Source organism: Chionomys nivalis, chromosome 22 (assembly GCF_950005125.1).
Source record: "Chionomys nivalis chromosome 22, mChiNiv1.1, whole genome shotgun sequence".
Lineage (NCBI taxonomy): Eukaryota > Metazoa > Chordata > Mammalia > Rodentia > Cricetidae > Chionomys > Chionomys nivalis.
The window spans coordinates 46,291,217-46,315,716 of NC_080107.1; the positions used below are offsets into that span (position 1 = coordinate 46,291,217).

Consider the following 24,500-nt stretch of genomic DNA (forward strand, 5'->3'; position numbering starts at 1 on the left):
TCAGATCCCCTGGAAGTGGAGTTACAGACAATTGTGAGCTGTCACATGGTTGCTAGGAATTGAACTCAGGACCTCTAGAAGAGCAGTCAGTGCTCTTAAACTGCTCAGCTATCTCTCCAGTCCTGAAATGCAAACTTTAATATTCTTATGTCTTTCCAGGCTCTGTGTGTGTGTGTGTGTACATACATGCATTTTTGCATGTTCATGGGTGTATATGTTTATATGCATGTATGTATATTCATGTGCTTGTGTGCTCATATGTGTGCATATGTATGTAACACATACATGGCCAACTTACATGCAAATACCCCCTTTTAAAGATTTATTTGTTTCTGTGATTGCATGAACATGGAAGTCAGAGGAAAAGTTTGGGAGTTCATTTCCCCCTTCACCATGTGGGTCCTGGGAATTAAATTTAGGTCATCAGGCTTGGTGACTTTACCCACTGAATAATCTCAGCTGCTTTCATATATATACATATATAATCTTATTTTTCAAAGTGCTCACTTTAATATACATACATATATATTCACTTTTATTTTATGTGTGTGCATGTTTGCTTATCTATATATGCCACACATACATGCAGTGCCCACAGAGGCCAGAAGAGGGCGTCAGAGGCCCCTAAACTGGAGTTCTCTGTGGTTGTGAGCCTCCACATGGGTGCTAGGACCAGAACCCAGGTCTTCTGTAAAAGCAACAAGGGTTCCTAACTACTGAGCCATCTCTGCAGTCCCTACAATCTTAACTTTTAAATTTATAGTCAGTGGGTGTTTTCCCCTACCCAGTGCACACTATATTATGGCCACCTTTCCGTGTCGGGACATTCACTTTTTCTACATTGGTTTTCATGGCTGTAGAAGACACCTCAGGTGATATTAACTTATCAAATTACCTTAATTTTTTGCACATCCCCTACTATACGAAGCTGGCTTCTTTCTGTCCCTCTGCTGCGGACCCACATGCACTGAGATGTGTCTGCAGGATGCATTCCTGGAAGTGAAACCGCTCTGTGGAAGTGGCCCCTGCCTTTTGCATTTTGATCAGTATGGGAAAACTTCCCCGAATTCTGCCCTGCCCAGGACACACTGGGACAATGTGTTTATTACATCTGGCCTGCTATAAGGACTTTGGGCTAAGTTGGTAGATGGCATGCGGTGTTGTGCTAATTTGCATATATGTCTGATTGTTGGCTAATTTAGAACCTTCCAGAGTCTCCCCTGCCTGGGGTCTCTGGGGGTGCTGCCATCTGGGTGAAGAGGTTTGGGATCGCTGTACTGAACTCATACTGTTGGCTTCAGAACTGCTCAGGGTTGGGGCAGACTTTTTTTTTTTTTTTTTTTAGCATGCATGGGAGCTATGGGGCATATATGTGTAAGTGGGGGTCTTTAACACCCTGATTTTGTGATTACCTCCCCAGCCTGAGGAGCTTCAGGCCCTCAGTCTGACCATCTTCCCTCCTTTAACACAAAGGTTTTACACCTTAACCCAGGAGTGCCCCCTCCCCCACCGCCTTGGGGGTTTCCTTCCCTTAGGCTGGAGGTCTTTTCCATGCTTAGCGGGGGGGGGGGGGGGGGGGGGCATTCCCTTAGTTTTGGGTTCTCACCCCTATAGCAGCAGGAGGGTCCTCATTCCTTTAGCCCACGGGTTCCCCCCACCTTAGCCAGAGGGTCCTCACTCCCTCAGTCTAGTTCCAGCTCCCTCTCCGGAAGACTAGCGATTCAGGCACCTGTGAGGCATCAGCTACATCAGGCGGGTTCAGGCCGGTTCCTGTAATCCTGACGCAGAGTCACACACTGGGAAAACGAATCCTGAATGTATCCTGAGGACTAGACTGGTTCACGTCACGTCAGCGGCCAGGAGTGGGCCAGACAGTTCCTTGTCAAGGGGTTTTCCAGGCCTGAGTCTTTTCAGGGGTGAGAAGTTGGGAGGGGGTAGAGGGAGAAGGGGTGGGGGCTGGGTACCTGGGAGGTATGTGCCAGGGGAAAGGGGTGATGGGCCTGACGGTGGAGGCCCCCAGAGGGGCTGGTGTGAGATCAGGTCAGCCTCCTAGGGTTGACCTTACTCTATAGGTAAGACTAGAAGGATTACCTCTGGCCAGGCAGATGCCAGCTTGCCATGGTCTTCAGTGCAGTCAGAAAAGCCCAGAGTGACACACTCCTGGTGTTAGTCATGGTGGCAGTCAGTCCTGCAATGACATTGCTGAGTTGAGGCGCCATTGGGTGGAGAAGGATCAGGCAGGACTGGGAACAGCATTCTGGGGAGAGGGAATAGCAGAAGTAGAAGCTCTCAGGCCAGCAGGACAGTGGTCCAGCACACATCGAAGGAACAGCAGTAGACGGAGCCAAGGCCCACTGAGTATTTAAGATAAGAAGCCCTGGCAGGGGCCTCTGAGGAGCTTCTGGACTCCTGGGGGTGGAGGAGGCTCTGGGACCAGTTTTGCTCTTTGGGTAGCACCATCAGTTTGGAGGGTCTTGTCTCATCAAGTCTGTCATTGGGGGTGGCTGCAAACAACGTGTCATCTTGTCTCAGGCTCAGGAAATGGAATCCTAGCAACCTACATGCCACATTCTCCAGCTCCTGCCCCCTAGAGATGGGACAACTGAGTCCTGGAGAGGGTGGGCATGATGGTGGCAAGGTAGGGAGTTCTGTTGAGGTTACTGTAGGTTGGGAGAGGTGTGTCTGTGTGTGTGTTTTGAGAACTGGCTATGGACTCAAATGTTGCTTGACTATGGGGGAGGAAAAATCTGGAAAGAGTCCTTGATAAGAGGATGAGAGATTGTTACAGATGAACTGAGCGCCCAGCCACAGCCTGACTATTCCCACTGGGACTTACAGGGTCAGACAAAGGGCTGCTAAAGCACCTGGACTATCCCAGCCCTGCATGCTCTACATATACCCCAGAGAGTTCTGGGTTTGCTGCAGAGGATGAGCCTGGGCCAGGCTTCTGGGATTTGTAGGCAGGAGAGTGGTTGAGGGAGTCATGGTCTCAGGCTTAATCATTCCCATGGCCAGCGTACCCAGCCTTAAGGAGCTGCACGCTACCTCTGCCCAGCTGTTTGGCAAATGTCCTTCATCAGTCACGAACCTCCCTCCCCTCCAGGAGCAATGAGGCCCAGCAAGTGAGCACAGAGCATCTGCAGCCTCTAGCCTGCTTGACAGCCTGGAGCTGGGGTCAGAATGACCCAGATCCCAGCCCCATCTCTACTGATGCCTGCTCATAATTCCTTGCTCAGGTCACTCCCTGGACTCCAGTAGGTTTTATTGTGCTAGGGATGTGGGGCGGTGTGTAGGGTGTTACCCAGCATTCACAAGGTCCTGAGTTCCACCCAGCCCTGAAAAAGCTGAGTGAGATGGTGTGCACCTGGATCCCAGTAGCTCAGGAAGTGGAAACAGCAGGGTCAGGAATCCAAGGTCCTTAGTGGCTATATAAAGAGTTCAAGGGTAGCCTGAGCTACATGAGACTTTGTCTCAAAAAAAAAAAAATCCCACCTCTAACAACAATAGATTCATGCCTGTCAACATAATTGCCAAGGCCTGTCCCACCCCAAAGCTGATTTATGGAAGTTTTAATTTTCCATGTGGTAATGTGGAACCCAAGGGAGGGTTTAGGTCATGGGGCTGCACCCTCAGGAATGGGTTGGTAGTGTTTTTTTCTGGGCTGAGTTCTCCTGGGATGAGCCCACCCTCATGCTCTCCAGCCTGCTCACTTCCACTTCTGCCGTATGTGACTCCCAGAGCCCCCAGCAGGTGCTGTATTACAGTCTTGGGCCTGTTGCCCTTCAGAACTGTGAGCAGGAAAAAAACCTTTCTTCTTTTAAATCAAGTAGTGTCTGGGATTCTGTGACAGCATCAGGAAAATGAACTAACACAAAGCAGCAGTAGCAGCCTAACCTGAGGCCCACTGTGTCAGGAAGGGACACCATTGGGATTTTTTTGTTGTTGTTGTTGTCTAGAACCAGCTGTTCAAGACAGGGTAAATTAGGGAGAAAGAGGGACCCAGTAATACACACACACACACAACTCTCAGAGTGACAACCTGACACCCTGCTCTGTTTGGCTCTGTACTCAGTGTCCTGCTGGAAACGGTGTGGGAGCGGCCAGCCTGCCCAGTGCAGATGCAGGCAGTCTTCCCTGATGATGGGTGCCATGCTTCTCTGTCCCTCCCACAAGCAGTCGTTGTTGAGCTCTGAGGACTCAGTCTCTTCCATGTCATATCCAGATGTTTGCTTTCTAGGGCAGGAGGAGGCCAGACAAGAGGCAGCTGCTTTGGGGTGACTTGGTCTCCCAAGGGAGACTGTCTTAGGGTTTCTATTTCTGTGAAGAGACACCATGACCATAGCAACTCTTGTAAAGGGAAACATTTAATTGGGGGGGGGGGCCTGCTTACAGTTTGGAGGTTCGGTCCATTATCATCATGGTGGGGCATGGTGGCATGCGGGCAGACGAGGTTCTGAGAACTCCACATCTTTCAGGCAACAGGAAGTGGGCTGTCTCAGTGGGCGGTATATTGAGCATATATGAGACCTCAGAGTCCGCCTCCATAGTGACACTTCCTCCAATAAGAACACACCTATTCCACATGGCCCCCCCTTCTAATAGTGCCACTCCCTTTGGGGGGGGGCATTTCTTTTTTCAAATCACTACAGATACCCTCACTCACAGGATGGACTTTCCCAGAACCTGGGTGGTAGATGTTGGATCCGGGACGCTCACCCTCCCACCCAGGGCTGCCCAGGTTACCATAGTCTTGTCCCAGTACAGTGGTAACAAACAACGGGGACCTGAGCAACACAGTGGTTAAGCGCACGGGATGCTCTTGCAGAGGAACCAAGCTTGGCTCCCAGCACCACATGGTGGTTAACAGCTGTCTGTAACTCCAGCTCTAGGGGATCTGAGACCCTCTTCTGGCTTCTGCAGGCTCCTGCACATGTGGCACACACACACACACACAGGCGTACATACACATAAATAATAGTGTCTTTAAGTGGACTGAGAAGATGGCCCAGGTGAAAGTGCGTGCTATGTGGTGTGAGGGCTGGAGCTCGGGTTAGCAGCACCCAGGTAAAGACCAGGTGAGTGGCAGCCCACCTGCAATCCCAAGTCACAGGATACAGAGGGTCCCAGGCTAGCTGAGTAGGGGAGCTCTGAGTTCTAGAGAGAGCCTACCCCAATATATAATGCAGAGAGCAATTTAGGAAGTCACCTGATGCCAGCTTCTGACCTCCACATACATGTATACTTGTATGAATACCCACACACTTGTCAGCATGCTACACATGCATGCGTACCAGACACAACACAAACAAAGGCAAAAAGAGAACATTGTTTTTAAAAAAACAGTGACGTAAAACATCCAAAGAAAAAGAGAATCAAAATCTTGCCATGTAGACCAAAGGAAAAAGCCAAATCAAGGAAGGGAGGGTGATCGTCCTTGACCTATCATCTCTTTCTCTATCCACCCGTCCATCATCCATCTCTCCATTCATCCGCCGACTGTCTATCCAGCCATGCATCCATACACATCTGTTCACTATCACCCATCTGCCTACCTACCTATCTACCGTTCTTCTTTCCTGCCTTTCTATCTATTATCTACCTATCCTTCTGTCTACCCATCATCTATTTACCTACATATCTATCATCTGTCTGTCTATCTATCTATCTATCTATCTATCTATCTATCTATCTATTATCTATCTATCTATCTATCTATCTATCTATCTATCTATCTATCTGTATTTTAAAGAGCCTAAGCTATTATCTGGCACAGAAACAACCAGAGTCTGGGCAATGGTTCAGGGAACAAAATGTCCCTGCACAAGCGTGACCTCTGAGGGTAAATCCACAGATAAAGAATACATGAATCTCAGCTGTGTGCTCTCAGGGGAGACACACCTTAGAACCCACACTCCTCTCAGGATCTAGACCACTGCAATTCCCATAGCCAATCCCTCTGTCTTTTTCAGGCTCCTCTACCGCACAAGCAGCTTCTGTTCCAACGCACTCCTGAGTTTGGCTTCTTTTCCCATGCTTCCTTCATGTGAGACTCACCCATACTCGTACCTGGTAGTTTATCTGTTTCATTGTTGAGTTTGGGAACTGGTCACAGAGGTCCCCATTATCGACAGCTTCGCTTTCCACGCTTCGGTTCCCAACAACCCACCAAGAGCCAAGAAAATTCTAGAAACCACTCCCTAGTTTTAGACATCTTACCATCCTGAGCAGAAGGATGGGGCCTCACACCACCATCCTCTGCCTTCCCCAGAAAGTGAGTCTTACGTTTTACTTACGTCATACTGTCTGCATCGTATCTGCTGTCTGCCTGTAAGTTTCTTTTTAGTTACTAGACTCATGACTCAACCAAGAAGCTCGTGTTCTCTCCTGAAGTTCCATGTGGATCATCATCCCCCTGCTCCACATCCCCTCCTATAGCCAGTGTGTGGATCTGCAGCTTTCCCCAGAGAGACGGACTTTCTGGGGAGCATCAAGCGAGCTTACTGCTTGTCCTGGGGTTGGCTGCTTGCTGTGTGCTCCAGAATGGAGGAGCTGTTTCCTGTTCTATTTGTTTCTCCCAGCATTCATTTCCTTTCGGGAGTAGGAATGGGCGAGATGGCAGAGTGGGGATTTCCTAGAGGAGGCTTGGGACTGCTTTTGAAATGGGGAATGGATATGCCCTTGGTCCTTTTGTGCTCTGTGAAACCCACCTGTGTCTCTTTCTTCCCACAGATATCGGCCCAGTGACCCTCACAGCAGACCCAGTGGTATTCCAGAGAGAACTGAGGGAACTCTATGTTCAGGTGGGCTGCCAGCCATCTTTATTTTTCTTCCTCTTCCATGGCAGAGTCAAGGAGTGTCCTCCTCCTTCCCTGCCTTGCCTCTCCCTCAGCCCATAGCCCACACTTCGGGTTGGTTCTGGAAGTCTGTACCTCTTGGGCTCCTCTCCTCATCCTATGGAGCAAACACCTCAGTGAGTCCTGGTAGTGGTGCTGTTTTATGAATGAGTGAAGGGGAGAGACTGCTCCATTGAGGGTTTGTGTGGGGGCCTGAGGAACAGCTCGGTTCAGACCCCTAAGCCAGGTCTGAGCCTAGGTCATGTGTCCTCGGCCACCTGAATGTCTTTACCTCACAAAACATTCATGTCCAGCATCTGTCCTTTTCATGACCACTGAGGCCACCAGCTTCTGGAGAGCAGGGACTCCATAGATGGGGTCCACTTCTCATCTGGGTCCTCCAGAGCCTGGAGCAGGATCAAGAACTCTAGGAGCTCAGGATGTCCTTCTGGGGTGAAAGTGAGCTAAGAAGGTTGAGTTGTGGGGTTGGCTGCTGCAGCAGACTGGGCTTTAAACAGCGTGTGTTCTCACCCCACAATAACTCCGGGCACTGCTGGGCAGGGAGGGTGCGTAGACTGTGTCTCCCTCCTTGAGGGACTGATGCCAGGGCAGATGACAGAGAGGGTCTTTCTCCTTGCCCGGCCCGGCTCCACTCCAGTCTACCCCTGAAACAGCTGGAACAGGTCTTCCTGAGCCTGTCCACAGTTGCTCCCATTCAGCTTTCCCTGTCACGTGGTAATAAAATGCTTGTGCATGCACGTGTGTGTGTGTGTGCGCGTGCACGCAGGAGGGGCAGCTCATTCTGTGAAGTGCCTGACATACAAACACGGAAATCTGAGCTCAGATCCCCAGCACCGATGTGAAAAGCTGGATGTGGTTGCCGACCCTCGTAATCTCAGCACGCGGAAGCACAGACAGGATCGCACAGAATCAGCGAGCTCCATATTCAGCCAGAGATGTGTCTGAGAACACAAGGAAGGGTTAGAAGAGGATGGGCGACATTGGCCTGTGGCCTCCACACACACTGCATACATGCCTATGAACATCCCCACACACTCGTGCACACACAAGAACACATATACCAACACCACACTTTTACACACTCGTATAAGGCTTGCTCATGCCTTGGCTGCTCAACCCCCATATTCCATACCTTCTACAGGATGGGACTGTCACTCATCCATGTCTCTCGTCTAAAGTCACAGCAGGGCAGGTGCTGGGAGGGACAGAGACCACAGCCTGACCTGGCGAGCCACACTGAGGTGGTCTGAGGCGATTCCCGACTCCCACCGATTTTAGACGTTTGTAGACGAGGTGGGTGGCAGCTGCTGACGCACTTCAACCCTCCAGGGAGGCGGTGACTGCCCAGAGATGAGCGTGGGTGCCATCAAGGCTGCCGTGGAGGTTGCCAATCCGGGGTCCTTCATCTATGTCTTCTCTGATGCACGTGCCAAGGACTACCACAAGAAGAACGAGCTTCTGCAGCTCCTGCAGCTGAAGCAGTCACAGGTGAGAGGCCAGCTTTAGGGACGGGATGGGCAGCCGTGCAGGAGGCCAGAGGAGGGAGTGTGAGGGCGGAGAGCAGCCAGGCTACCCTCCTGCAGCTCCAGAGCCCAGCCCTGCGGGTCTCAGCGGTGCCTCTCTAAAGGTGCGGCTGCAGCTCTGGCCAGTGGGCTCTCACCTCCTGGTGAGGCTTGTACTTGGTGCAGACCCCACCCCTTCCTCCTTCCATAGCCCACCAGAGTCTGGGCAGTGCTTCCCTCACCCTCATCCTCGACCCTAGTCCTTGCAGCTCATGTCCCCTTGTCTTTGTATCAGCGCTCAGAAGACAGGTTGGGGCTTCTGCCTCGTGCTTTTGTACCGATGACTGGGGGAGGGGAGAAGGGTCAGTCTGCTCTTGGGGAAAACCTCCAGGTTTAGGATTACATCGCTGCTCTCTTGTCTAGAATATTTTAGAGTTCTTCAGGGCTCTCCTCACAGTAGCCCCCAGGGGCCACTCCAAGAGGAGTCCACTCCTGTCCCTTTTCTGTCGCATGAGACACCTGCTGTGTCAGTGGCTGTGTGAGCACTGGGCCCTGTGTCAGCTCCTGGTCCCCACCCACAGGACACTGTCATCACTCCTATGTCTCCCATGCTCGGGTTCCTGCCTCCCCTGTACAGTAGGAAGCACAGGCTCATTTGCCCGTCTTCCAGGTGGTCTTTGTGCTGACGGGGGACTGTGGTGACCGCACCCATCCTGGCTACTTGGCCTACGAGGAGATTGCGTCGACCAGCTCTGGACAGGTGTTCCAGCTGGACAAGCAGCAGGTGGCAGAGGTGAGCCGTCCAGACTGTTTCTTCTGAGCCCTCTGCCCCGTGGGTGAGGGTGTTGGGTCTTGCTTGGTGATGTACACATGAGCTTCGCCTGGCAGTTGTCACTGGGGGGTCCCGAGTGCCCACCTCCAGGCTCTGCATCATCTCATTGAGTGTCCGAACCCCCAGGCACTCTGGGGGAGCACTCTGAAATAGAGCCTGAGACTTGGCGCAGCACCTGGGGTGCTGCCTGTGTCCCACAGCAGAGCCAGAATTTGACACATTCTGGTGTGACTGTAAGGTTGGTTCAGACTGTCCCAGAATCTGGGGCAAGAGAACCTCAGATTGGGTCCTGGGGATTTGCTTTAACTCATTTAGGGTTCGACTTCCAGATTCACTAAGCCCAGAGCACACCAGGTTTCTGTTTCTGTCCTGCTCCCTGGCCAAATGACAGCTGTCCCCTCTTCAAAGCCCTCTTCCCTCTACTGTGTCCATCCTCGGCAGCACAGGCCTGAGCCACCCTCTCTGGCTGAACCAAAGTCCTGGCTCAGTGTTGCGAATCCTCCATTGCTGATTTCAAACCATGGTCATGGAGTCACGGGGCAGAGTGAGAAGCGTTGCTCAATGCTGACACCCAGCTTTCCTGAGCCTGTATGGAAGGACCCCTGCATAACACAGGACACTATACCAAATCCTAGCTGTATGTCCCTCCTGTTGTTCCCTGCCCAGAACCTCTGCCTGTTTCCTCTTGCCCACCCCTCAGAGCCCAGCCAGCCTCTCTCCTGCTCTTCTGGCCCCAGGGCTTTTGTTCAAGCTTCCGTTTCTTAGCTTCTTAGCCCCTGGTAGAAGCACCTTCCCAGGAAACCAGCCTCCACTGCCTGCCAAGGTCAAATCTCTCTCCACACCCCTTCCCACCCCCTGTACTGTTCTACAGAATTGTCATTTTGCGCTTGGGTTATTATTCAATGCTACTAGATTGAGTGCTCTCAGGACTGGGCCGTGCAGGGCACTTCAGGCAGACACTCAAGAGGGGTAACGGGTGCCGCTGGGAAGTAACTGGGGACAGAGCACTTGGGATCCCGTGCCTGCTGCTCTGGGAAAGGAGGTGTCTCGGAGGCAGCCAGTGGCCTCCAGGATGGGTTTTGTGAGTTGTGTATTTATGAACTGAGAGGATTGGTCTCTGGGGCCGTGTTTAGATTAGCGTGCCTTGGCTCCCTGTTGACAGATGGCGTTTATGCATCTCTGTGACACAACAGGCTTTCGTTTCTGGCTCATCAGCCTCTCCTGGCACCGGGCCCCACGTGAGGGCGGGAGGCACTTCAGAGTGGAGGGACAGCTTCGTCCCTGCTTTTAGGGGAGACACTTCCTTCCTTCCAGAGACAACCCATACAGAGGCAACGCAAGTTGCTGAAGACAGCTTGCCAGGGCCCTGTCTCCAGGCACCCCAGGCAAGCCCATCAGCTCTTTACTGTGATAGTCTCACTTGGTAGGACCCCTAACAGCTGGGTTGGGCTTCGCATGATGGCACGGATGCTCCTGGGCATGGAGAGCCTCATGCTTTGGATCTGGAACTTTCTAGATGTTCCCAGACACTTAGAAAGCCTGGGAAAGTGGCTGGGACAGCCAAGGCTCTGGTTATTCCCCAGGGAAGCCAGTCCAGTGGGGTTGGCTGGGAGAAGTCTTTCAGATTTCTGAAGAGGCATATGAAGCAAACAACATACACTCTATGCAGCAAGATCGATATATTCTGCACACTCCATTGTGGTCATTTATTAAGCACCTGCTGTATGCGCTATCAAGGAGGATGCAGCCAATCTGAACAAGAGGATCTCTGTCCTGGGGCACTTGGCGTGTTCTGATTGTAAACTTGGCCTCCCAGGCTCAAGGAGCCCCCTTTTTGAGTTTATTCCACAGTATATGGGGGCAGGATCGAAGAACCTCTGCCCCTAGCAAGGCAACTTAGGACTCTGATCATCCTGGCACAGTGGGTGACCTAGTGGAGACAAGCCTGTGACACTGGGTTTGTCCTAGGGTGTTTGGTGTATGTGACTGTGTGTATCCAGGTGTGAATTTGTGCATTTGTGTGCATCTGGAGACTGGGGTCAGCACTGGGCAGCTTCCCTAGTTGCTCTCACTTGACTTTCTGGGTCACGATATTTCACTAAAGCGGAAACTAAGCCGGGCAGCTGGGCTTGCGTGTCAGTGCACCTCCCACACTGAGCTGGGTTACAGGCATGTACTCATGCTCCCGGCTTCTGTGTAGTTCCCAGAGTCTAACACAGGTTCTCAAGCATGCACATCATGCACTATTAGCTACTGAGCCATTGTCCTGAGCCCAAGGTGGGCATTTCTTAAAGTCAAGCTTTGGGTAGGACCATGACATCCTGTGTGTAGCATCATAGGCTTTGCCCAGCCCTCATTCAGCTACAGGTGATGATGATGCAGAAACATGAAGGGACAGAAGAGCTGGATGCACCCCATTATCTTGCCTTGGAATCACCCTGGGATTCCCAGGAGAGCCCTAAGCTTCCCCCACCCCATGGCTCACTGGTCTCCTCTGACACAGCCTGCTCTTCACCTTAGCCTGTTCTGGGGGTTGAGACACATCTCTTGTTTGGCAGCAGCAACTACACCTGACAAATGACCCAAATTCTGCAAGTCCCTGTGCCGAGAGGTGGCTTGATTTCTGCAACAGTGGGAGGGAGGAAGTGGTTCTGACGGATGGAGCAGGAGGGGCCAGAGATGAGCTCATCCCCAACCCTTCTCAGCAGCATTCAGGGGAGTGGAGAGGTTGAGACCTGGGCTGCTGGGGCAAGACAGGGGTTGCAGCAGATCACATCTCTGTCGCCTTGAGGGGACCTTAAGCCCTGTCCTTAGACCCATGCAGTAGGATACTATCCGCTCTCTCCCTTGCACTTGGTAGAGCTGATGGGGTGGTAACCAGGGTGAACAGAGAGTGCTGGGCACAGTGTCGGGCACAGGTGACCATAGCTGAACTCCCTTAGGCTTCTGGGTGGGGATGGAGGTTTCTCCCTTCCCCTATTACACTGAAGCCCCCTGAAGAATAGGGCTACACTCTCAAGAGTGTCCTCAGCAAGGTAGAGCTGGGTAGAGAATCTGGGGTACATAACTGTCAAGAGGCAGAGCCTTGGAACTGCATGGGTGCTCTTTCTGTGACTCCAGGCCGAAGCCTCAGTTTCCCCATCTGTAGCTGTGAGCCCCATTCCTCTTCCTAGCCCCTCAGGTTCTTCAGCTGTTCTGGCTGTTAAGCGCCCTGGCAGTGCCTCTGGGACGATTTATCAGCCATGAAGGGCCCAGAAGCAGTCATCTGGCAGAGTGTAACAAGGCCAGATTCTTTCCTTCCTTCTCCATCAGCGCCCAACCTCAGGCCAGCACATGGCTGACTCCCAGGCCCCACCCTACAGACATCTGGAAGCCATCATACTCGCCAAATAAACACTGTGCTTGCTTAATGAAGGCGTTCTGCTCGGAAGGCTCCCCGATTCCGCTCTGGAGCCCTGGGAGCATGACTAGGTCCAGAAGGCCTTGACCCTCCGTCTGGCCCTACAAGGTGGTCTGCATTTGCTGTGAACACGGGAGTCACACTTCCTCAACCCTAGGCAAGCTGCCTCATGCTGGGGTCATTAGGGTGCTGTCCATGTTCCAGGCCTCTTTGTGGCTTGGTAGCCTGAATTGCTGGGCATCTTCTCTCCACCCAGAACATTCTAGAGCAGCTTGCAGTAGCCCTGGCAGAATAGCTGATGCAACTTGTCTGGGCGCTTGCTGCCTGGGGCAGCTTTTCTGGGTCACCATCCTCTGCCCCACGGTGTGACCTGAGGAAGAGGCAGTGGGCACGGAGTTGCTCCTTCAACATCTGGCGGTCTCATCCTGACTTCGCTGATCCTTTGACACTGTCTTCCTTCCTCCCCCACTTAGACAAGGAACCCTGTGCTAGTCCAGCGGCCAAGACAGGTTGAGCCTTTTCAAGAGACATGTTTCCCAGAACACCAGGCAAAGACAGGAGAATGAAGCCGCTCCAAATATGGGAAGAAGGGGAAATGATGAATTCTTATCCTGTGATAACTGAGGTCTCACTGCACATGCTTGAACTCAGTCTCTGTAAAACACACTCATTCCCAAAATCTCAGGCAGATCTTCCAGGTCCCTTCCCTTCTGTGAAGGCTACACAGTAGGCAGAGGGATTTCCAGGTAGGGCCAGAAGGACATTCAGGTAGCACACCAGCCACTATTTTTCCAGTCTCAGATCTGTGGCAGATATTGCTAATCAATCACAGAGCCTTTTCTCCTTCAGGCAGCATTGCGGGAAGGCACTTATAGTCAATTGACATTGGCAGACATCACGCCCAGGTGTGTGATGGACTCATTACATCATTAGCATTTTTAAATGGCTTTCAAGCTAGATGTGGTAGCAAGCAGGAGGCAGAGGTAGGCAAATCTCTGGGAGTTCAAGGTCAACGTGATCTACAAAGTAAGTGACTTCCAGGACAGGCAGGGATGTTACACAGAGAAAGCCTGTCTCAAAAACCAATAAACAAACAAATAAACAAAATTTAAAAATAGAATGACTTTTATTTTTTTAAATTGCTATGAATGGCAGGTCATGATGGCACAGGCCTTTAATCCTAGTACTTGGAGATAAAGGGAGTAGATCTCTGTGAGTTTGGGGCCAACCTGGTCTACACAATAAATTCTAGACCAGCTAGGGCTGCCCAGACCCTGTCTGAAAAATCAAGCAAATTACCTCCCCTAAGTTTCACAGTCACCAGCAATTCAGCACTTGCTTGCATTTCTCTCTTCCTTATCCCTCTGGATTCTGCTGGCTCATGAGACTCATAAGTAATTTATAGTTAATTATTTTTTATTTTGGCTGCTGTGATTGGAACCTAGGGTCTCATGTGTGCTGTGAAATGCTTCTCACTTGAAGCTTACTGTCAGTCCCCCACAGTATCCCATAGCCTAGATTGTTGTGATAGAGTTAATGAACTTTATTACTGTGATCTCATACCAAATCCTTGCTTGATTTCCCCCTGTTTGACTTCAAAACGTCTTTTCTTTTCTTTTGCATGCCCGTGTATGCACGTTCGAGGGTACATGTGATGTACATGTGGTGGGATGAATTGACATTACGTATGTACCTCACCACTCTCCACTGTGTTAATTGATGCAGGGTCTCTCTCTGACCATGCCGGAAATTCCCAGGTTGGGCTGTCTAGCTAGCCAGCTTGGTCTAGGGATCCAGGATGGCAGGTGGGCTGCCACGCCCACCCAGCTTTTAATCTGTGTGCCTGCCATCTGAACACTGGTCCTTACACTTGCATAGTAATTTATCTGCCAGGTCATCTTCCCAGCCCCTCTAGATGTTTTCTGAAGAAGCCTTTCTGGTTCTGGTTTTAATTATTGCTGCCTGCCCCCTCTTGGTTCTCGTGACTATTACGTCCTCTCGAATCTGGAGCCATCCACGCCTTTTTGTGACACTGGTTGAAGAGGCTCTGTCCCATGTTCTAAATTTTAGTCTTTGTCCCATGGTGTCACCAACATCTCTACTGGCTTTTTACTTCTGCCCTGAGTTTGTCCCAAGGTCTGGGTAGGCGGTGTCTGGTGTGTGTGGAGGGGTGACTTGGGGTTAGTGTTATGACTTCTTCCTGATGGATGGCATCGAGAGACAAACAGCTGGTCTTACTGTAGCTGATGACAAATTGTGTCACTGGTTACAATGGTGGCAGGCAGCCGTGTATGCTGAGGCCGTGTCTCCACACCCCACACTGATTTTCAGTGTCTGTGGGGTGACACCCTGGCTCTGTGTGGATATTTAGTCTCCATCAATCTTACACCCTTTGCTTTTAACATCCAAAGAAGATCCTTGCCCGAAACAATTATTTCATTAGTAGTTGTAAGATGATGGTTTCCTAATTGCATCATTCCTTCCACATTTAGCAGACGGCATTTTTCCAAAAAGGTCCTCGAGAAGGACGCTCTGGCCTCTGAACACCATTCCTGTTGAATGCAGAAGTTATATTCAGTGTTTTGCCTTGAACTGGTGTAGTACAAGGAAATTTTTTCAGTGCTGGGGATCAAACCCAGAGCTTCCTGCACCCTAGGCAAGCGCTCCCCACAGTGACTCTCAGTCACACACTGCAGATTTTTAGCTTTAGTGTATTTGATCCACTAAGGGTTTCCATATCCTGGTTAGATGATCTGCAACCTGTGAGGAGCCTGTGGCTCGAGGACCCACACAGCATGGAGATTCCATACCTAGCTGCCCAGTGTGCACCAGCAAACAGCTCCTCGTGGGGGCTACAGATAAGAAGCAGAAGCTTGTCCTGCAGAAGCCTGTTTGGCTTTTGGAACCTATTTCCCATGTAGGGATGCCTCTCCCAGCTTTGATGCAGGGAGAGGAGCTTGGTCCTGCCTTGATGAGATATGCCATAGTCTGTTGACTCCTATGGGAGGTTGCCCCTTTCTGAACAGAGGAGGAGTGGCGGGGAGAAGGAAGAGAGGAGGGGGGGGAGACTGAAGTTGGTCTGTAAAATAAATGAAAATTTTTAATAGAAGGAGAAGGAGAAAAAAGAGGAGGAGGAGAAGGAGGAGGAGGAGGAGGAGGAGGAGGAGGAGGAGGAGGAGGAGAAGGAGAAGGAGGAGGAGGAGGAGAAGAAGAAGAAGAAGAAGAAGAAGAAGAAGAAGAAGAAGAAGAAGAAGAAGAAGAAGAAGAAGAAGAAGAAGAAGTCCGTGCCTGCACCTCTCAGCTCTGAGTCACCTGTGTCAATATATAGGCTTCGTTTGGAGCCATGGATGCCATGAGGGGAGAAGAGCCAATCAAGCCTAGCATAGGACAGTGGCGGTCCGTGGCCTTGGACACTGAACAGATTGTTACCCCCAAATCCACAGGGAGTGTGTGGATTCTGCATATAGCAGAAGCTGGTTAGACCTGTATGTCAAAGCCTGGGCACACCTCCAGTTCAACTTCTGTACCTTCCTCAGGTGCTAAAGTGGGTGGAGTCAGCGATCCAGGCCTCCAAAGTACATCTGCTGTCTGCAGACCATGAGGAGGAAGGGGAGCACACGTGGAGAATCCCTTTTGACCCCAGCCTGAAGGAGGTCACCATCTCACTGAGCGGGCCAGGGCCTGAGATCGAAGTCCGGGATCCACTGGGTATGTGCTCCTGGCCTAATCCCCTCTTTGGATCCAAGACTGAGCTGGAAGCCCAGGATGAGATGAAAAGAGGCCACGGGGGTAGGGGGTTGGAGAAATGGCTTAGTCAATAAAGTGTCTGCTCACAAACATGAGGACCCGAGTTTGGATACCCAGCGCCCATGTTAAAAATGTGTGTGGCAGCCATACCAGTAACTTCAGCACTGAGGGGTGGAGACGAGGGGTCCCTGAGCTCCCTGGTCAGCCAAATGGTTGAGCTCCAAGTGCAGGAAGAGACCCTGTCCCAGAAAAAGAAATGAGCCCGTAAGATGATTTAATGGGTGAAGTTGCTTCCAATCCTGAAGACCTAAATTCCATCCCTGGCTCCCACTTGGTGAGAGGAAGAAACTGACATATGTACACGTGCAATGCATACATGCACTCACATGCATACACACCCCACAGATACATACCACACATACGCCCGTACCCTACAAAGAGGCAGTGGCGGCAAGGGGCTCATACGCAAGGATACAGAAATTAGGCAGGAGTGAGGGGCACCAAGTGGAGCAGAGAGGTGTCCCTGCAGATGAAGAAACTGGAAGGCTGGGGGCAACTGACCAATGAGGACTTACAACAATGGCAATCTTCTTGTCAGTCCCAAGGACACTTGAGGCTGGTGGTGGTGGGCTGTGGGGTCCTGGAGACAGGGTGGGGAACCTAGGGACCCTGAGAAAAGAGAGAAGACTGAGTGGCACCTGATGCTTCCACAGGAAGGGTCCTGCAGACAGATGAAGGTCTCAACGTACTCCTCAACATTCCGGACTCGGCCAAGGTTGTAGCCTTTAAGCCTGAGCACCCTGGGCTGTGGGCCATCAAGGTAGGGACATACCAACGGGGGAATTTCAGGCAGAGAGCCTGGGATGTGTGGCCAGTGGCGTGGGTCTAGCAATAGGAGTGAGTGCAGGGTCAAAAGCCAAGGAACAACCTGATTTTCAATTGTGAGGGCATGGAGTGCTTTGGGATGACATTCAGAAAGGCCAAGAAAGAAACTGGCCCATGACTCAGACTCCTGTCCTGGGTAGGGAGGGTAAACGAAGCAAGGGTGACTTTGGGAGATACAACTAATAGAGACAGAGCTGACAGGAGACTGTTGTATCTGGAAGATGCTGGAAGCCAGGCAAGAGACAGGCATGACCTGTTGGAGGAGTGGGAGCTCCTGATGACTGACTAGACTATGGGGTGCGGGGCATTGTGGTGGCGGTTATAGGTGAAGACTGTGCTGACCACCTGATGTTCCAGATCTGCCTGTCTTTGAGACCAGAGCCATAATGCCTCCAGGGGAGGTGTGGTGGGAGGGTAGACAAACAGGAGAACAGGCAGGGTCTGCAGGAGTTAGGAGAGAGCAGAAAGAGAAGCCTCCAGAAGGAGAGTGGGTCAACTGGACTTCTGTGTCTTTGGGGAGTAGGCACCTTGCCCATGTGTTTACAACGGTTAGAAAGTTATAGCTACAGACGTGGGATTTACTAGCCATGGCCAGTGGCATCTGAGGCCTGATGCCCTGGTGACATGGGTTGGTGGGGACCTGCTCTAGGTGTACAGCAGTGGCCGCCACTCAGTGAGAATATCAGGGATCAGTAACATCAACTTCCGAGCCGGCTTCTCCATGCAGCCCTCTCTGGACCTCAACCACACCATTGAATGGCCTTTGCAAGGTACCTGCCCTGGGCTCTGAGGAAGGTAATGGCTTTGGGAGGTGGTGGGAGGATCAAGGCAGGCTAACTGTGAGCCACGGTGACTGTGGAATGGGTCCTGCTGGGCCACAGGGTGACAAACCAACTCTGAGCCAGCTTCCTCTCCATCAGCTCAGGAGGTGACATTTACCTTCCCAGCATTCTTCCAGCCACCAAAGGGCTTCTGAAGATCCCCTTTTTTTTACTGAGCCATGCTTCTCCTGCCTTTTTATTTTCCTGTGTGTATACGTGTTCAAGTATGTTTGGGTACATGTGTGTATGTGTGCACATGTGTGTATGAAAATCAGAGGATTTCCTCTGGGGTCATTCCTCAGGCACTGGCCACCAATTGTTTTTGTTTCATTTTAAAATTTCATGTGTGTGGGTGTTTTGCCTGCATACATGTGCACCATGTGTGTGCAGTGCCCACAGAACCCAAAAGAAGGCACTGATTTCTATGAAACTGGAGTTACATACAGGCAGGTATGAGCTGCTATCTGGGTGCTGAGAATTAAACCTGGGTCCTCTGGAAGAGTAACCAGAGCTCTTAACTTCTGAGTCCCCTCTCCACTCCCAAACCATCAATTTTTTTAAAAGATTTATTTATTATGTATACAACATTCTGCCTCCATGTATGCCTGCATGCCAGAAGAGGGCACCAGATCTCATTACAGATGGCTGTGAGCCACCATGTGGTTGTCTGGAATTGAACTCAGGACCTCTGGAAGAGCAGTCAGTGCTCTTAACCTCTGAGCCATCTCGCCAGCCCCAATCAATTATTTTTTGAAACAGGTCTTTCACTATCTCGAGTTCATCAAGTAGGCTAGTTTAGCTGTCCCTCGGGCACTAGGATTCTGTGCACCACTATCTAGCTCTACCTCCATAGCACTAGGGTTGTGTGCACCACTATGCCCAGTGGCCTCTGGGTGTTGAACTCAGGCGCTCATGGTGGTAAGGTGAACATTTTACCTTTTCTCTTCCTTTTTCTTCGGTGACATCTTGTCTGCACCCTGCTAATTCAGAGGAGGGACAGGTGCCAGTGAGCTGCTGGCTTATCAAAAGTATCTTGGTGATCATATGGAGGAGGCTGGAAATTGGAGGTCATGGTCTCTCGCTGGTGTGTGATGAGCCTGGGGCTTCATTTGGTATTTACTTTGTAGAAAGAAAGCAAGGAAAGTGGAGAAACTGAAGCCCTTCCCACAAGCTAGTTGAGAGAGGACACTCTAAGCAAGACCCAGTGGCTCAGGCTTATAATCCAGCTACCCAAGACCCAAGGTCAGGAGGATTGCAAACTCAAGGCTTGCTGGGTAACTTGGCAAGACCATGACTTAAGATAAAAAGTAAAGAAGTGGGCCAGAGAGATGGCTCAGTGGATAAAGGCCTCACAACCCGAGTTCAGCCCCTGGAAACTACCCTGTGGAAGGAGAGAACCAACCCCCACAGGTTGTTCTCTGACCACGTGTGCTGTAGTGTGTATGTGTGCATGCTTGTTTGACTTTCCCCAGAATTCACATGTTGAGTCTTCTGTGCCATATGCAGGCTCCATGTTTCTTTCTTTAAAAGCCATTTTTAACTGTGTGAAAAGGAGGAGACACATATAAAGTTAAAAAAAATAAGGCTAGGAATATAGCTTAGTGGTGAAATGCTTGCAATGTGTCTGCAAGGCTTTGGATTAATCACCAGGACTTCAAGGAGGATGGGTAGGATGAAGAAGAGGGTGGAGGAAGAAACTGGAAATGTTAACGAGTGCTTGGCCTTAGGTTCTATGATGGGAATAGTAGGGTCTTGGGGAGTCTGTGGCTAACTGAACATTAGATGCCTGGACTAGGGCAAGCAGCTACCACATTCCATGAGCTGACTACAGGAAACCATCCCTAAACACCAGTGACTGACCTGGAGGGGGCTTCTACATACTACTGGCTGAATGATGTAGCGCCCCCCCCCCATGCTTACAGACTCGGCTTTTCTGGGAACTCATATTTAGATTCTTCCATTCATGTGCAGACCAATTTCAGTGTTTCTTTAAAAGCCATTTTAACTGAAAGGGGAAGAGGCCTGACCCAAACTCCCAAATAAACTAAGGATATGATGAAAGCTCAGTCCAGGTCTGTGCTTCCGGGTTTAGAAGCAGGGGATACAGCTAATGCAGGCAGGGTGGAGAGGCAGCGGTTGTTTCAGGACCACGGACAGCGTCACAGGGCTCGTCCTTCCTTATCCCACCTACAGCCTTAGCTGGCACAGGGAGGATGCAGAGTGGGTGAAGGAGGGCCAAGAAGGCTGGGTCCGGCTCACAGTCCCAGAGCCCCGTGCTCATTCCCTCTCTCTCTTTGCAGGCGTACCCATCTCCCTGGTGATCAACTCTACGGGCCTGCAGGCACCTGGTCACCTTGAATCTGTGGAACTCTCACACAGCTCAGGGAAGTCTCTCCTCACTCTGCCCACACAGTTTCTCTCCAATGGCTCCACCCACCAACTGTGGGCTGGGCCACCCTTCCAGGTACCAAAGGAGCGCTTTTATCTCAAGGTGAAGGGCCAAGACCACGAGGGAAATCCCCTCCTCCGTGTCTCTGGAGTTTCCTACAGTGGGGTGGCCCCAGGTGAGTGCCGTGTCTTCCTGGAAGCATTTCCTGGCTAGATTAGTTTGGCAAAGCTTCTGTGGCCAGCTATTCCCTGTTAGGTGTCATGACGAATCCCGACATGATCCAGACATTACCTCAGCTTGAAGATTTAGAACATCCATACACCTACTCACTCACCTTCCTTCCCATCTGCCCACCCACGCACACACCCACCCATCTATCCACCCACTTAGCAATCTTCCCCTCTATATATTCATCAGCAGCTCACTCATCCATGCAGTCACATCTGTTTACCTATCCATCCACCCGTCCATCCATCTACCCATCCATTTATTTATCCACATGTATTTATCCCAGCGTCCATCCGCCCACCTTGCTACATCCAACCATCAGAGCATCCACTGATTTACCCACCCATCATTTAGCTCCTTATCTATCCATCATTTTATCCACCCACCAACCCACCCACCATTTTACCCTTTCATCCTCTAACCCTTATAGTCATCTAACCATCTAGCCATCCATCCATCCATCCATCCATCCATCCATCCATCCATCCATCCATCTGCCCATCCATCCATCCATCCATCCATCCATCCATCCATCCATCCATCATTTATTTGTTCTGAGGCCCCCAAAGCTAAGTGCAAGCCATGGTGCAGGGAAGTGTGGGCCCAGCATTTGCCAAGACTGGCCCTTTGCCCACTGGTAGCAGTCCTGATGTGTATGGAATGTCCCACTTAAAAGTGGACAGAGGGACTGCCCTTCACTGAGCACTCCCACAGGGAAGTTCTAGGGGGTCATAGGAGACAGAGTTGTCCCAAGGACTCCAGCATCCAGTGTGCACAGAGCTATACATGGGTGCCTGAGACCACACTCAACAGCTGCTGATGCCACTATGTTGCTATACTGGCTCCCATATGTGTGGCTTTTTCTGGTCCCTGTGCCTCAAAGGTAGAGACCTCCTAGGGTAGGAGAAAGTCTTGGGTTTCCCAGCTTCACCTCTGCTCCTGGCAGGGGCACTTGGTTTCCTGGGTCACCTGACCTCATTTCCAGACCCTGTTGCCCTCCTTGGGCCCACTGTCTCCCTTCCCCTGGAAGTGACATGCATTCCACACTTCTTTGTGGGGCAGCCCCCCATCCCTTTCCAATAAGGGGCAGGGAAGACAGGAAGGAGGGCAGGAGGGCAGGCAGGTGGGAGGACAGGAGGGTAGGCCAGCTCTTGAGGCTATGCATAATGTCCACCAAGGGCAATTCTTGAAGACCTCTGGCTGAGACACCTCTTCTTCTTTCCTGACTCTGGCCTCTGCACCATGATGCTCTTCCTGAGCATCTGTGATTTGCCTTTACAGTGTGAGGGGAAGTTTTCTACAGAGATTTCATCACGGGAGACTTGTCTCCTCTGTCCCCTCAGACAGAACCAGGGACCTGAGACACAGCTGTGGGCTTTGTCTCCATTGCCCACTCCAATGGGAACAGGCAGGGTTGGACCAGGATAGTTTTTGCCTCCCTACTTTTCAGAGCAGAGGAGGCTAGGATTTGTCTCAGAGCAGGTTGGCTCTGGGTTTGAAGGTGTGTGGTAGGTCTCAGGTGCTTGGGCCCTTTCTGCTCAAAAGAGGGGTAACCAAGCTGTCTGGAAGAGGCGTCCAGATTGCGGGGGTGAGTAGCGGCTGCACATGCAGCTGAGGACGTGGCTGGAAGCCTGACACCCCTCTCCCTGGGGATATGGCAGACAGCCCAGGGCATGATGTCACCCGCCATGCTCCCCGCCCCCAGCCTGGCCTCTGAGGCCGTCTGGTGCATTGTCTCAGCCCTGGAGCATCTTACTGGGCTCCTGTCCCCTCTGGCTGGGGTGCAAAGAAGGCAGCCGCATGGACTGAGCCCTTGCCAGCACTGTGGGCTGCAGCTGACCCTGCTGGGGACTTTCTCAAAGGCCTCCTAAAAACAACACAGGGGAAGAGATTGTTGATCCCCAGATGAGGGTCAGGTGAGGAGGCCAGTAGTGTCCAACAGAGGCCCCAAAGGGCTCATCACAAGCTGTGAGAGTTTCCTTGAAGCTTTTTGCTTTATCTCAAAAATGCCGCGAATGTCACATCTCCAGCCGTCTTCCCACTGGGCTTGTTTTTCACTGGACAAGTACGGGTGAACTGGAGCCTCTAAAGAAGAGCCCATTGCATAGCCCCACCCACACAGTGGATAGCTTCTGACCTCAGAGCTGGTCCCAGGCAGGTCTCTCTGCTAACTGGCTTCCTCAGAAGCCATGGTGAGGTTGTCCCCACTGACAGTTGCCAGTTTTTCATAACAGGGCCATCATCACCCCCATTTTTACGGCATCTTTTGGATGATACCAAATAGAGTCCATCTTGAAACTAATTTGGTTTACAATCTCTTAACCTTTGCTCAAAACTTTAAAGATATTTTCTTAGCATGTGTTTATCAGTACTATGTACTATTGGGTTTTGTGATGTCATTTCATACACCCATGATGTAGTTCGGTCATGCCAGCATCCCCATCCCTCTCCCGCTCCCGACTACTTCCTATTTGGCTTCAGGTCTCTTTTGAACAACTTGATGAGTTTTCCTGGGGGTGCTTACGGGAACATGAGTGAGGGTTTGTTTATATGTACATGGGCATTTTACCAATGTCTACACACCGAAGAAAACGGTTCCTTTTCATCCATTGACCATTAACTGTGTATAAGTCCTCACAGAGGAGAGGGGTCCCAGGAGGCCTTCTCCACCACAGGACAGGATGCTGACAGGCCCAGTCTAGTGCAGATCTGGTGTGTATGTGAGTGCAATGGTCGTGTCATGCCTGGAGTCAGCTTTGCACATCCTCTTCCCCACTTCCCCTGTCTCTTCTTCTCTCTGATGGTCCCTGAACTTTGGAGGGACCACTCCCATTTTAGAGAGGTTGAAACTGAGGTTCAGAGAGGTAAGTGACCTGCCTTGCGTGACACTGAATGGAACCGCTGACTGCTTCTGGACTGGCCTCTGCCTCCTGTTTATTCCTAAGGGCCTCTGTGTGGCTAAGGTACCGGGGACAGGCTCTGTGATGGCACAGCAGGGCACAGCAGGGCTCCAAACGTTGTGCTTGCCTACAGGTGTGCCGCTGGTCAGCATGGCCCCCAGGATCCACGGTTACCTACAGCAGCCCCTGCTGGTGTCCTGTTCTGTGTATAGCACCCTCCCCTTCCGTCTGCAGCTGCAGCGAGATGGAGTGAGGCTGGGCGAGGAGCGGCACTTTCAGTGAGTGACTGATGGCCAGCAATTGTCCCTGACCCCGGGGTTCCTGTGCCCTGGACAGATCTCAAAGAGTGGGCAACAGGAGAGAAACCTGGGCTCAGTTTGATTGTCATCCTGGTCAGCCTTGCTGGGGATGGGGAGAGTGGGTCCTATCCATTAGTGAGCCCAGAAGTTGGGGTCAGAAGTGTAGGGACACCCTTAGACCCTTTCCTTAGGGTGAGAGTCCAGAGCTGAGAGAAGCCAAGGCATGAGTTCAGCTCACACGCCCTGCTGTGGAATTTTCCTAAATCTTACTGAGCCTCAGTGAGGATTTGGGCTTCCCTCTGTGCAAGATTTGGGGGCCTGAGCTCACCCCACTTAGGCTGGGAGGTCCTGGCTGGGGTCTGAGTGACCACACTGCCTGTTGCTTTTGCAGGGGATCAGGGAACAGCAGCTGGGAGATCCCGCGGGCATCCAAGGCTGAAGAAGGCATGTACCAGTGCATAGCGGTCAGCAGAGCCGGGACAGGACAAGCCAACGCCCAGATTGTCATCACAGGTCTATCTTTTCTCTGTGTGTTCACCGCGCTCCTTCCCTTCTGCTGGGGTTTCCTTTCGGTCACTCTCCATTTCTGGGGCAGAGTACTAGCCTGCTGGCACCAGGGGACAGTCTCTCTCTCAAAGCATGC

The 24,500-nt window shown here is 51.4% G+C and overlaps 1 protein-coding gene across 1 annotated transcript in view; it reads left to right on the forward strand.

Annotated features, from left to right (window-relative positions):
• Hmcn2 (hemicentin 2) overlaps window positions 1–24,500 on the forward strand; it is a 162,110-nt gene that overhangs the window by 13,959 nt on the left and 123,651 nt on the right. The window contains 9 exon segments of the mRNA XM_057755127.1: window positions 6,730–6,800; window positions 8,184–8,342; window positions 9,027–9,149; window positions 16,125–16,296; window positions 17,049–17,155; window positions 17,870–17,990; window positions 20,342–20,605; window positions 23,692–23,836; window positions 24,249–24,370. Of these exon segments, the coding sequence (XP_057611110.1) occupies window positions 6,730–6,800; window positions 8,184–8,342; window positions 9,027–9,149; window positions 16,125–16,296; window positions 17,049–17,155; window positions 17,870–17,990; window positions 20,342–20,605; window positions 23,692–23,836; window positions 24,249–24,370 (1,284 nt within the window).